The following is a 12339-nucleotide window of genomic DNA, read 5'->3' as shown; positions in this document are numbered from 1 at the left end:
TCTCTCCTCAGATTACGGAGCAGCGAGGATGAGTCCTAAAGGGGTCGCTCAGAGAAGTTTGACCAAGAGCCCCGGTCCAGCCCGTCGCACCAAGTCCCCGATAGAATCCAGTGAGACGATTGATATGTGATTAATCCATCCTCCATTCTCTGACCGCAGCAGGGACTCTCTCACATGCTCATTATCCATCCGTCCTTCACCCAGAATTTTAAAGCAGAAAGACGCCCTCAACTGCTTTGCTCTTGAATGCTGTTCTTTTTTTTTTTTTGTGTAATAGAAAATTTTCCGAATAAATTTTGGTTGCTTTATTTCAATTATGTTTCGGTGATGTAATTCATGGTTATTATTTCTTTGTATCCTTTACGTGTTTAAGTTGGCTCTGATTTTGAATTTGCATTCTGCTTATCTTTTTGTATATTGAAGTTTTTGCCTCTCCATCTCTTGCTCCTTTTCAGAGTGGGTCAGCTTTTGTTAATTTTTTTTTTTTTTGGTGGTGGTGGTTGTGGTGGGTGTCAGGGTAATTCCCCCTTTTCTCCTGTGTGGAATTTCCAGTTGCACTATGCGCTATGTCGCCCTGCAGTTGAGTGTGTGTGCACCTGCAATAAACTCCATGGTACAGACTGCATTATTCAGGGCCGCAAGCACTATCACAAAAGAGTCCCATCGCTGACAATACCTCACTACCTGTGGGAGCAACGTGAGAAGCTAGAGGAGCTCTTATTCTATGTAGCAGTTATCTGTGTGACCCTGGCCAAATTGTGTCTGCTCCATCACAGCAGGGCTCAAGTAGTCAATTATTTCACACTACTGGATACTTCAGCTCATAGTCATCACATGAAACAACCCAAACTCAATCTAGCAACGTCTTAGCTGTGGGGCTGAAACTGAAAGTGTTTTCACTGACCTGCTTTTTTTTTATACACTGGAGCCCCTGAAACCACCACCAGCAGAATTAGATGCCCAGAAGACGAACTGGCAGATTTGCTCCAAAGAGCAATTTCCAGTACTGCACAAATGACCTTGTGCAACGCTCGATATCAGCCTATAAATTCACTGATTGGTCTATACTAAACACCCCTGAGGAGATTCATTTTCCTTTACATTTACAATGCAGAAGGAAACTAATGATTGGCCATACAATGCTATACTCTTGTGTGTACATATAGTGCTCGTCCAGTTTTAATTGAGGCCGTTTAATTGAGGAGTATTAAACCCAGGATGTGCCCAGGCTGAAAAATATGGTCGTTTTCTCAGAAATAAACGCACACATGCAAGGACCTCTCGGGGGAAGTGCCGAGTCACCTTGGCAACCCGCTGCTTGCCAGAGACCCAAATTAGCACGTTTAGCCCTGCTAATAGCCCCCACTGCAAGCAGATGGATTGATGACCATTCTCAGATCCCAGGGACACATTGACCCTGGTGAAAGGCAAACTTGCCTCTGTGTTGATGGAATCAACCATGGCTGGCAAGAGCTTTATTGCTGTTCCTGTTGTTTCTTGTACAGCTCAATTGAGGGGTATAGAGAGGAAGTATTAGGATGAATTCAGCCCCTCTTGTCCATAACAGCCACTGTGGTGGAAACGTACTGTAACTCCTCTCCAGTGAGATCAACCAGTGCTTCTTGCAATAAGGGGCAAACTAGTGTAACTGGAAGGGCGTGGGTCCAGGAGTCATTCTCTGGAAGAATGAGTTCACCTGAAGGATGGATGTTAAGCAGTCGTGCCCGAAATGCTCAATTAAAGGCAGATGGAGCTATTCTCAGTGTAGGCATGCTGAGCATGATGCAGGCCTGTGTGCTGACAGCCCTGAGGTTATGACGTCTTTACAGAAGAAGGACCTGGGATATTATATTTATGTGGGGGGTTCTTTTTATTTATCTGTAATTTTGGTGCAACATCAATCTATGAGCTTGTTCTTATTCCATTTGGTTTCACACTTTTCCCCACTTGTTTAAATAAATGTAATTATGAGAACTAACATATACTACATGTACAAATTCAATTAATTTGTTTGCTGTTGACTGAAGGGCGTTGACCGCTATGGAGCTCGGTCAGACCCTTGGTTTCTTGCGGCATTACTGTTTGCACTTTATTTCTCTCTCACACTCTATCATTGCTCTCATTTTGATATTTGCATGCCAATTTTGTTCATGTACATTTTGCTTTTTATTCCACAGCTTTCCTTTCAAAATAAAGAATCATGTTTTGCAATAATGTTTTATAGTCTTCTTCTGTTTCCTCCTTAAGCTTTGTCATCATTTATCATGTTGTTTTATTTTGTCTGGTTTAAAGGCATTCTATGCAGGATTTCTTTCCTTGCTTTGCTCCTGCGTTTCGACACGAAAAACGTATACGCCCCATTCTCAACAACACCTACACCCCCAAGATCATTCTGGCTAGCTGTTGGTAGCTTTGTAGCTCCATTGCAGACGACAGTGTACGGTGCTGAGCTAAGAAAACCGCAGTCTAATATGATTTGTAGAATATCTGCTTTAGTAATCGCTTTCCACACAAGCCATTTAGTTAGTTTTTTAACTGACATTACTCATGTTTGTATTTAGTTATAGTTAGTGGCTAGCCTATAGATTGTTCGTTTTGAAAGTTAGTATCTTTCAAAAATGCAGCAATAGTTGCATGCATAGCAGTCAGACAGACAGACGTATGCCGAAATGGCTCGACTGACATAACAATGGGAAAAACCATATTCAGAAACCAGTGGATTTCAGTGCTCTAGCCTGCCATCCTGGAAGGAAGCATCGCACAATTCTGTAATGTAAGAACGCATAATCTCAAACCCATCAATTCATTGTCGCTTTTATTTTTTATCAGACATCTCAAGTCTTCTGAAAGTCCAGGAGTCTTTCGGATTTAGGCATGAGCTCCCTGCCCAGGAGAGGAAATAAACCGGTAGAATCTCCTGAAAATATCAGCAGTAGTACTGTGCAGTGGGACCCACCTAACATGGCCAGCCAGCTGATGTACAAAACTGAATAACGCGGCAGCTACCTAATGTTACGGAACGCTCAGCCACTTGATTAATGGTTAGCCACCAAGGCTAATCTCTTCCACCCCCAGCTCAACACTGCAGTAGCAAATCCACACACGTCTCCTCTTGTCCCCCCTCCCCCTTCTGTTGGGTCACTGAACGTGTATTGGACACATGCTTTTCAGATACAGTGCAGGCCCACACCCAGAAGAGGCCCGAGCAGTTTTTATAGTGACAAATACAACTAGACAAGCAAGGTATAGGGCAGAAGTGAACACAGACACAGGTGGTCAGAGTACCATAGTATAGTATTTTTTTTTGTTGCTATTTTTAAGGTGAAAATCCTGCATAGTATGCCTTTAAATCAGGGTCAAATACATAATTGGTTAGGATTCAATTGCTTTTTTTGTGCTTGATTGGGCTTGCCTGCTGCAATTGAGCCAACCAAGAGGACCAGAAGGCGGAGCTTGCAATTTGAGAGTATTTAATAGGTTTCAATCCATCAGACAAGCTCATTAAAGTCTAGAAAAGTATTTGAATCCACAACAATGACCCAGGTCTGGTTTAAATACTTGATTGCTTTCCAATACATAACTTTAATGAGGGAATTTAGAAGGCTAACAGTGCAAAGGTCAGCTTAGTTTGTGGAACAGGGTGCTTATACCAGCTACCAGTTCTACGGTGATCTTAAACAAGCCTCTCACAATCACTAAACAAACTGGGCTTGTAAGTTAAAGGCTGCGTGTTTTGGTCCCAGCACAAGGGCACAAACTTTGTACCCTTAAACATGGTATTTCGTTGTATGTACGTGCATTATAGTTCAGGTAACAATTGATTTATTGTAAAAAATATCTGGTTGTATAATAGGATTGTAAGGAAAAAATGCAATCTGTGGTGTAATGCTGTATACAGTATATACAGCTGATACAGTACATAATAACTTGAGCACATTATAGTGGATCTCCATGATAACATAAGGATGATTCAATGGGCATAGTTTCGGAATTTCGTTTTTAAGATATTTTTTAGGCCTTTTTCAGCTTTATTGGACAGTATATAGTGTAGAGAGACAGGAAGAATGGGAGCGAGAGAGAGGGGAAGACATGCGACAAATGTCGGCCGGTCAGATTCGAACCGCCGACATCGCGGCTCACAATGAGCATGCGGTCAGTGCTCTACAGGCTGCGCCACCGAGACACCCGGTTTCTTTATTTCAGTTTTCAAACTACTGACATAGAAAAAGTGGAAATGTAGCATCTGGACATAAACTCATTCCATAAATATATTTTGGTAATCGTTGTTCAGAATGTGGGAGGCAATTTAACTTGAAACACTTGATTTATTTGGCGGGGAAGATGGTGAAAGTACTAGTTGCTCAGCTTGCAGATATCTGCAAAGAAAATCAGACCATTCTCAACACCTATGTGTACCTGTATGTAGCTTTTTAACCAGGTTACAACACAGATAAGCAATATCTGGAGTTGATGTGCCTATCACAAAGTCATGCTAGTAGAGGGAAAAGGGTTGTCTATTTTACAGGCTGGGGGATCATTGTCATTGCTTTTAAACAGCTTACAGCACAAGCTGCAACCGGAGCACCATGCTACACGCCAGCCAAGCTTCTGGTGTAAAGTGTCCAGTGGTATCCTAGCAACCATTCAGCACCAACGAGAAGTGGTTGGGACACTCTGGGCAGCAGGCATGACTCCCTGTTTTGGCCAGGGAATGGCTGCAAAGGGACTAGCATTCTACGTGACGGGAGAAGCAGTGTTATTTAACCCCTATGCCCCTCCTTTTCTCGTTTGTCTTCAGCCAATGGGACCGCATCTAGCAGCCAGCTCTCCACCCCCATCTCCAAGCAGTCCCCCATCTCCACGCCAACCAGCCCAGGCAGTCTTCGCAAGCACAAGGTACAGTGTGCCTCCTCCCTGACACAGCACTGCACTGTGGGTGTGAACTCCTGACATACTGATCTTCGCCCTCCAGGGCTCGAGAGAGACCCGTGCGAACAATGGAGTCTGGTTTGAATAAAAATTTGTCCTTAACTGGAACTAAAATAGAACCGTTTTTTTTTAAATATAATTATTTAGCTGAAGCTTTTTATCCAAAGTGACTTACAGCTGATTAGACTAAGCAGGGGACAACCCCCCCTGGACCAATAGGAGGTTAAGGGTCTAACAAAGCCGAGTTACTGTCTACATTTGCTCATAGCCAGATTCACCAGACAGTTTGTAAGAAAGATTTAACTGAGTCAATATTAAGTATAATATTGACAGAATTGGCTTGGAATACCCTCCACTGCACACACCTGGAAGGCAATAACGAGGTGAAGACACATTAGTCCGCATCATCAGAAGGAATACGATTGGCCTTTGCTCTTGAAGTGACTTCTTCAAGGAGAGAGACTCACACTGCTATTACATGTATGCTTGTTTTATTATTACTAGTGTTGTGCTTGTGAAGATTTTTGTTTGTTCGTCTGTCATCAGATTAAACTACGAGGCCCAAGTTCTTATCCTTGGGGTCATTTTCATTCAACATCGTGTGTGAGCAGACAGCCACATGCACTCAGTGACCACTTCATTCGGTGGACCAGACCAGCGGGTTGATGTAAATATCATGGTCTGACATGGTCCAGTTGTTGTTCAGGCCAGGCCACTTTGACCTTGGAATCATTGTTTGTGCCAGACTGGGAGGTTTGAATAGCTCAGAAACTGCTGATCACCTGGGATTTTCACGCAAAGCAGTCTCTCAAGTTTACAGAGAATGGTGTGAAAAACTAAAAACATCCAGTGAGAGGCAGTTCACAGATCCAATGGTGGTATGCAGAAGAGCATCTTTCAGCACACAGCATGTCAACCATGAAGTTGCCAGGTTCTGTGTTTTTCGTTGTCTCATTTTGGTCTAAGTGGTTAGCGTTTCCATGTTTTGTTACCCTCTGTGCTCACCGTAGTCTGTCTGTCAGTTCATTCATTTTCTGTCATTTATTTATGGATTGTTTCCACACCTGATCTTAATTCCCTCTTGTTACCGATGTATGAGAACCCCTCTGTTTGTGCAGTTAGTTGCCAGATTTTCATGAGCCTTAGCCATACTCTCCAGTGTTATTTTCTGATTGACTCCTGTCTTGACCTGTTTTGTTTCTAGACCTCCATCTCTTGATTTACCATTTTGTTCTGACTGGACCTGTTGTGTTTGGACCCTGTTTGGCTACTCGGTTTTTGATTTTGGATTCTCCTTTTGTTTGGACTGCCCGTGTGTTATCAACCCTTTCTTTTTGACATCGACCACATACTGGATTATCCCTGCTGAACCTGTTTGCTTGTCTACCGACCCTTTGCCTGGACTGCCATCTGTCATTACTGGATATCAACCCCTGCCTGTCTATTCTAAATTAATAAAGACTTTAACATTAATTTCTGTGGTCTTGCTCTTGGGTCCAGTGTTCTGATGCCTGACAGAAGTGGCTACAGCGGCAGAAGTAAAAAAAATATATAAATAAATAAAATAAAAAAGTCTGATCTCCGATAGTGGTCACTGAGTGTATAGCTGATATAATAAAGATACCGTCGACTGTAATATAATGGGATTGCGGGCGCAGAGGTGGGTCTGTGTGCTGACTCTGTCCCCCCTTCCCCTCCCCTGTAACAGGACCTATACCTGCCCCTCTCTCTGGACGACTCTGACTCCATGGGGGAGTCCATGTAGACCCCCTCTGCACCCCCCACCCCCAACTCAGCGATCCCCACACAGAGGTATCTTTGGTGCTCACATCTGATGAACCTCTATCTCTCCTCCTGACTCTACACTAAGACTGCCTGCCCTCAACTGCACACTGTACCTGGGAACGCATCCAGAACACCAATCACCACAGTGTTATTTCCATTTGAGAGTTTTTGCTTTGTTTCTTAGGGAGTAAACAGTGGTAGCCCCTATTGGGTTGTGATATTGTGATGTAGGCATTTTACACAAACTGATACATTTTTTTTCCTTACATGAAATGAAGATGATTATTTTAGCTGCAGATGCCTTTAAGTGCATGCAGCATACTCTTAAATCCACTTATACACTCATACACATACGCACATACTCTCAAATATGCACACACTCACACTTTGGAAGTTGAAATACTTAAATGTTTCTGGCAAAAAATGATTCATAAAGGACCGCGGCACAGTGTTTCTATTTTTATTGTCTTCTTTGATGCACCACTTTATTATCCCATTATAATGATGCATCATGTCAGTCAAAAATATACCCTATAATATATGCAGATAAAAGCATAATTTACAGTGAGCTACCTGGGTGTTAACATCTGAATTTTGGGAAGGTGCCATAGGGTTTGTTTAGTCTATCTGCCAGTTACGTGGCTTGTTGTTTTTAATTGATTGATTTAAATATCACTCACTGGGTGTTTCCCAATGTGGAGAAGGCTGAAGGAAATGAGGATATATTTTTCCAGTATTGGGACACACCCAGTGAAAAACAGGGAATTTTAAACTTTTCATCAGGCTCCATGGGTGGATCTCTGAGAAAAGGCCCAGCATTATTAAGTCATGAATTTAGATGCATGTTCCAAACGCTTAACAAAGCCATTTACAATTCCCAATCACAATGCAGCCTGATTACTGTGCAGCCCCTTCAGTGCCCTTTTATTAGAAAAGCTTAACAGCAGTTAAAATTATTGTAGTAAATACTTACTCATGTACATGTAGATTGTAATTGCAATTTGGGTAAATGATGTGGTCACACTTCTGCTCAGATCTTCTTTAGATGTAGGACACATCTTGTATTTGTATAGCTATTTATTGAATATCTTTTTTGTTGTTGAACTTGTAAGATAATTTCACACAACCTACAATTTCTCGGTCTGAGAAAGAATACAACATCAAGAATAACGGGTTCAGGTGAGATGACAGGGTATATTTATTGTGTTATGATACAGTATGCCAATTTTCAACTATTAAAAAATTAAGAATGCATTATATTTCAACTCAATTTATGGAATATAAGTCTTAAGAATGAAGGAATGTGTAGGAAACATATTTATGACACAAATCCAGATGGTATCCTATTTATTGTGAACGACATTTGCTTTAAAATGAAAACACACTGGTATGTGAAGGGTTGAGAGAGTTATAGTTCCAATATAGATAGACTCTAATGGCTGAAATAATAATTTATGCTATCCCTCTGCAAGGGATAAGCCTAAGCCTGTCAACTAGTCATTAAACAAATCTTAAAGAAATATATACTGTACTGTCCTTTCCAACAGACAGTCTATATGGTAAAAATCGTCACTTCAATAAAATTAGTTATAAAGTTTTCAACTGTCTGTCAGAAAACCCTCTGCTTATTTTCTTTTTGTCTTATTCATTATACCTCTCAGTATTTCTAACTATATTTTTTTTTGTTAAGAGTCCACAATCACACAGAATGGCAAACAAAATTCTCTCAACCCCCCCAGTGGTGCTTCTTAATCTTTTCACAGAATAAATGGAGTAACTTTCCTTTCATTTGTTCTTGAGATTAAAGGTAATCACAGTAAAGGGGTTATTACTCTTTGAGCCAGTTTCACAGACACAGATTATGCCTACTCATAGATTACATACAATTTTAACTGGAGATTGTCCATACAAAACATAGTTTAGTCCAGGACTAAGCCTAATCTGTGTCTGTGAAACTGGCCCCTCGTCTGTTACTTTAAACCAGCACAGGCCTGCCTGAATTACAGGGACACTTCACCTGGCTCTCCTCTTTGCTTTGTCACAGTGACTTTTCAGTGCTTTGAAATGTTAATTCAGTGTGTTTAACCCCTGCCCTGCAATGCAGTCTGTTTTCTTGTTCTTGTTATCTCAGTGACGCCTGCTGTATTGCTCTTTATACTGTGTACTCGTGTTGTTAAAATATTTTGTCCAGTGTTGCAGACGTGCTTTTTTCTCTCATTCCCAATTCACCTGCTCATGTTCGTATCTGGAACCCGTTCCCCTAAAATAGTACACTCTTCTCGTATCTTCCCTCATATCTCGTCATATTATACGCTGAGATGTGCAATGTGCATTTCAGTTACAGCAGACAATGAAAGGCAGACACAGACTAAACTTAACAACTGAAATGACTGCTCTAATCATGAAACGTGTGCTCTCATCTGACTCTCTCCACTCTGACAAACCCACAGCCATATTTTCATCTTCTTAAACATCAATCTACCATACACTCAGTGATGAGGAATGGGGAATCTATGGCCACTGCGATATATATCTACCGTATCTTCCTAATAACCGGTATTATATGTGAAAGATAGATTGAGCTGTGGGAAATGGGATGTTACTATCAGCCTTCCGCTGTTGGTACTACAGTACGACTGTTGGAATTAAGAATATCTGCTCTTTTCATGAATTACCCTGTCAGCTGTTGATCAGGCAAGTGTTATCTATCCAAGCTAAAGTGGGTAATCCCAACAATGTTTGCCTCTTTTTGTGGAGCCCTGAAAGTTGACAATCCCATCACATAAGTGACAGTATGCAGTTGCATCTGTGTCTTTGTCCAGGACCATGCAGTTATGTGGTCTGAAATCAGCTATAAAATAGCCGATTGAAGAACACAATTCATGGAAAGAATACTCTTTTGTGAGCCAAATGATTTTTTATGTAGTAGACTGCTGTCAATTCAGCAGACCCAGCTGACACACCCACACACACACACACACACACACACACACATTGTTAATAGAAGTTAGACTTTGGTATCGATGTGCTGTGTTTGAAGTCGAGATGTCTTGAAGTCTCCATTTATATCGTGGCCAAGCTGCACACTGATGGTCCCTGTTTTGTCGATCTGCTGAAACCATCAGAGAACCCTTATTTCACAGTGCACTTTCACTGCTTTTAACTGTAACACTTTAACTGAGGAAGAGGAATGAGGGAACAAGGTCTCAAAGCAGAGATGAGCTGTAATTGGCTAATGTCATAATCTCCATCATCACCTACCTGTAACACATTGATAAATGTCTCTTTTTCCATTATCTGTATTCTGTGTTGTCACATCCCTCTCATGGCAAGTATACAGTATGTAAAACTTTATGTCACAGTATATGCAGGTGCACAGGACTACTACTGTAAATACATGGGTGTCCTATGATGTAACACACTCTTGTTATTGAATATATGCTGAAATACCTCTTACTCTATTGGGGTATGTTTTGATTTATTTAAAAGTCAAACAGAATTGAAAACCATAATTCATTGGTCTGTACATAAAATGTCCTGCATGGATTTTCTCTTTATCTGAGTATTTAAGAATGCAACATTGATTACTGAATGTGACTGTAGCCAAAATTGAAGCCATTTTAAAAAACATTTTAATTTTGACCATATACAGAATGGTCCCTTATTGTAAGTGCAATCTTATTGGTACAGTATGATCACTTTAGCCACTGAAAGGTACTCTGCCAAAACACATCATGTATCTTATCAGACAACCTGTGTATAACAGTTTCACTAAATGCTGAGCGTACTTTTTTAACAGCACTTCCTTGCCAATTTTGTGGATGCTTTTATATCATATTTATTGAATGTTTGTATCAAAATATCACAGATTGTCAATCTGCACAAGTCACATTGTTTGCATCTCTGTGACTACGGGAACAATCTTTTGTTTTTGAATGGTCTCCACACCTGGAGGATGTAATTATTTTTTTGATTTCAGAACTGGGAATTTATATCCTTTCCTATTCTCTGTAGGGGGAAATTTTTTATTAGCTATTTTTCAAATTGCCATTGTGCCAGTCTATTTGTACATACATTTTTATGATTGACTTTTGACCACTCTTGCTTTTAAGTGTCTGTTTACATGGTTTTCAAATAAGCCATAACAATACTGGTGCAACAGGGCATAAAAAGTTTTACAATTAGTTACAGTATGAAATATATTTTACAGCATATTTAAGGTGTAACCCTCCTTTTAAAAATAACCGCTGGATTCTGATGTATAGTCATAGGAATTAGTCATGGCATCAGTGGCATGTCCATTTGTGAGGTTATTGCTTGCAGTTTCATTTTTTTTTTTTTTCTTAGGGGAAATAATGAAATGAAAAAGCATGGTGTTTATACGCAGTATTACGGGTGCATGCTCACAGTGGCGGGATAGCCGGACACTGTAGAACCCAAACAAGAGAGGACGAATTAAGTTTGATTCCAGAGAAAATGTAATGGCTTTGTTTAACACACGACGGGGGTAAGCTCTGTAAATGGCTAGATGTGAGAATACTCATTTTTGTATTGAGATTTCATATGGATTACGTTATTTTGAATGTGACATCGCCGACTTATTTTGAGCACCGTAAGGATCTCAGCATGATTAATCTTTTAACCTTGTATAAAAAGTCATAAAACGGGGGTCCTGTCCATCGATATTATCATCATACAATGTGAAAGAACAGAACTGTAAACGCTTTCCGAAAGTCCATGATTCAGACCTACTGATCTGTGATCGTACAGTCTGTCTTTCCAATGTGCATTCTTTGCTATGTACATTACCAGTGTGCTGTACTATCCAAACCAATAAATTTGATTACAAAATGTGTTTTGCATTTTCTTACATGCACGTTTGAAATGGATACGCTTCTTGCTGTTTTTATAATGTAAATGTGATCCGGCCATAACTAATGTGGATGACATAGTATTAGGGGAGACAATAATATTCAATCAGCAGTGGTTTTCACATTGTGGTAGCTCTTACAATGTTATAGGAGGTGTTATATGCTTTTGATGAGGCAAGAGCATTGTATTTATAGATGTATTGAAAAGCAGTGTTCAAGATTAAAATTAAGCTGGTATAAGCTCTCCAATTCATGAACACCATTCGTACAACACAGATAATTAATCTAATTCATCACAATGATTCATTTTTACCATTAAAAACTATGCATTCATAGTTCTCTTCATTTCATAGTTCAACTTCATAGTACTCTTCATTTCGTGCTGTATACGATGGGTAGCCTAGATTGTTGAGGTATATGGAAAATATGGCGATCGCGGCCCCTGCAGGACAAGAAAAGTACTGACCCAGAAGCTGCGACCTGGAGGTGAAAGAGGATTACATACCTCATCATTTCCTGTGTCCACTTACGATATCACAAACTGAATTTCCTCTGGATCACTGTCAGACTCCCCTGGACCACAGTTGTTGGACAAATGACCCATAGGCGCGATTTTTGATTTTTTTCACACACAGTAAAGTGATTTGATATTCCTGAAAAGGATGACATCCAATACATGCAGGGAACTCATTCACTCCTTAATTTTTACCATGCCCTTGAATCATACATACAAACATACATGAATAAATGTTTA

The 12339-nt window shown here is 40.4% G+C and overlaps 1 protein-coding gene across 1 annotated transcript in view; it reads left to right on the top strand.

The window, feature by feature from the left end:
* Window positions 1–11565, top strand: part of LOC133125211 (neuronal migration protein doublecortin-like) — a 44146-nt gene extending 32581 nt beyond the window's left edge. The window contains exons 5-7 of the mRNA XM_061236969.1: window positions 12–110; window positions 4799–4896; window positions 6638–11565. Of these exons, the coding sequence (XP_061092953.1) occupies window positions 12–110; window positions 4799–4896; window positions 6638–6694 (254 nt within the window). The 3' untranslated portion in view covers window positions 6695–11565. The remainder of the gene's footprint in view (window positions 1–11; window positions 111–4798; window positions 4897–6637) is intronic.
* Window positions 11566–12339: the final 774 nt, after the last annotated feature.

This window comes from Conger conger, chromosome 3 (assembly GCF_963514075.1).
Source record: "Conger conger chromosome 3, fConCon1.1, whole genome shotgun sequence".
NCBI classification, from domain to species: Eukaryota; Metazoa; Chordata; class Actinopteri; order Anguilliformes; family Congridae; genus Conger; species Conger conger.
This window is presented reverse-complemented; position numbering and strand designations above follow the sequence as displayed.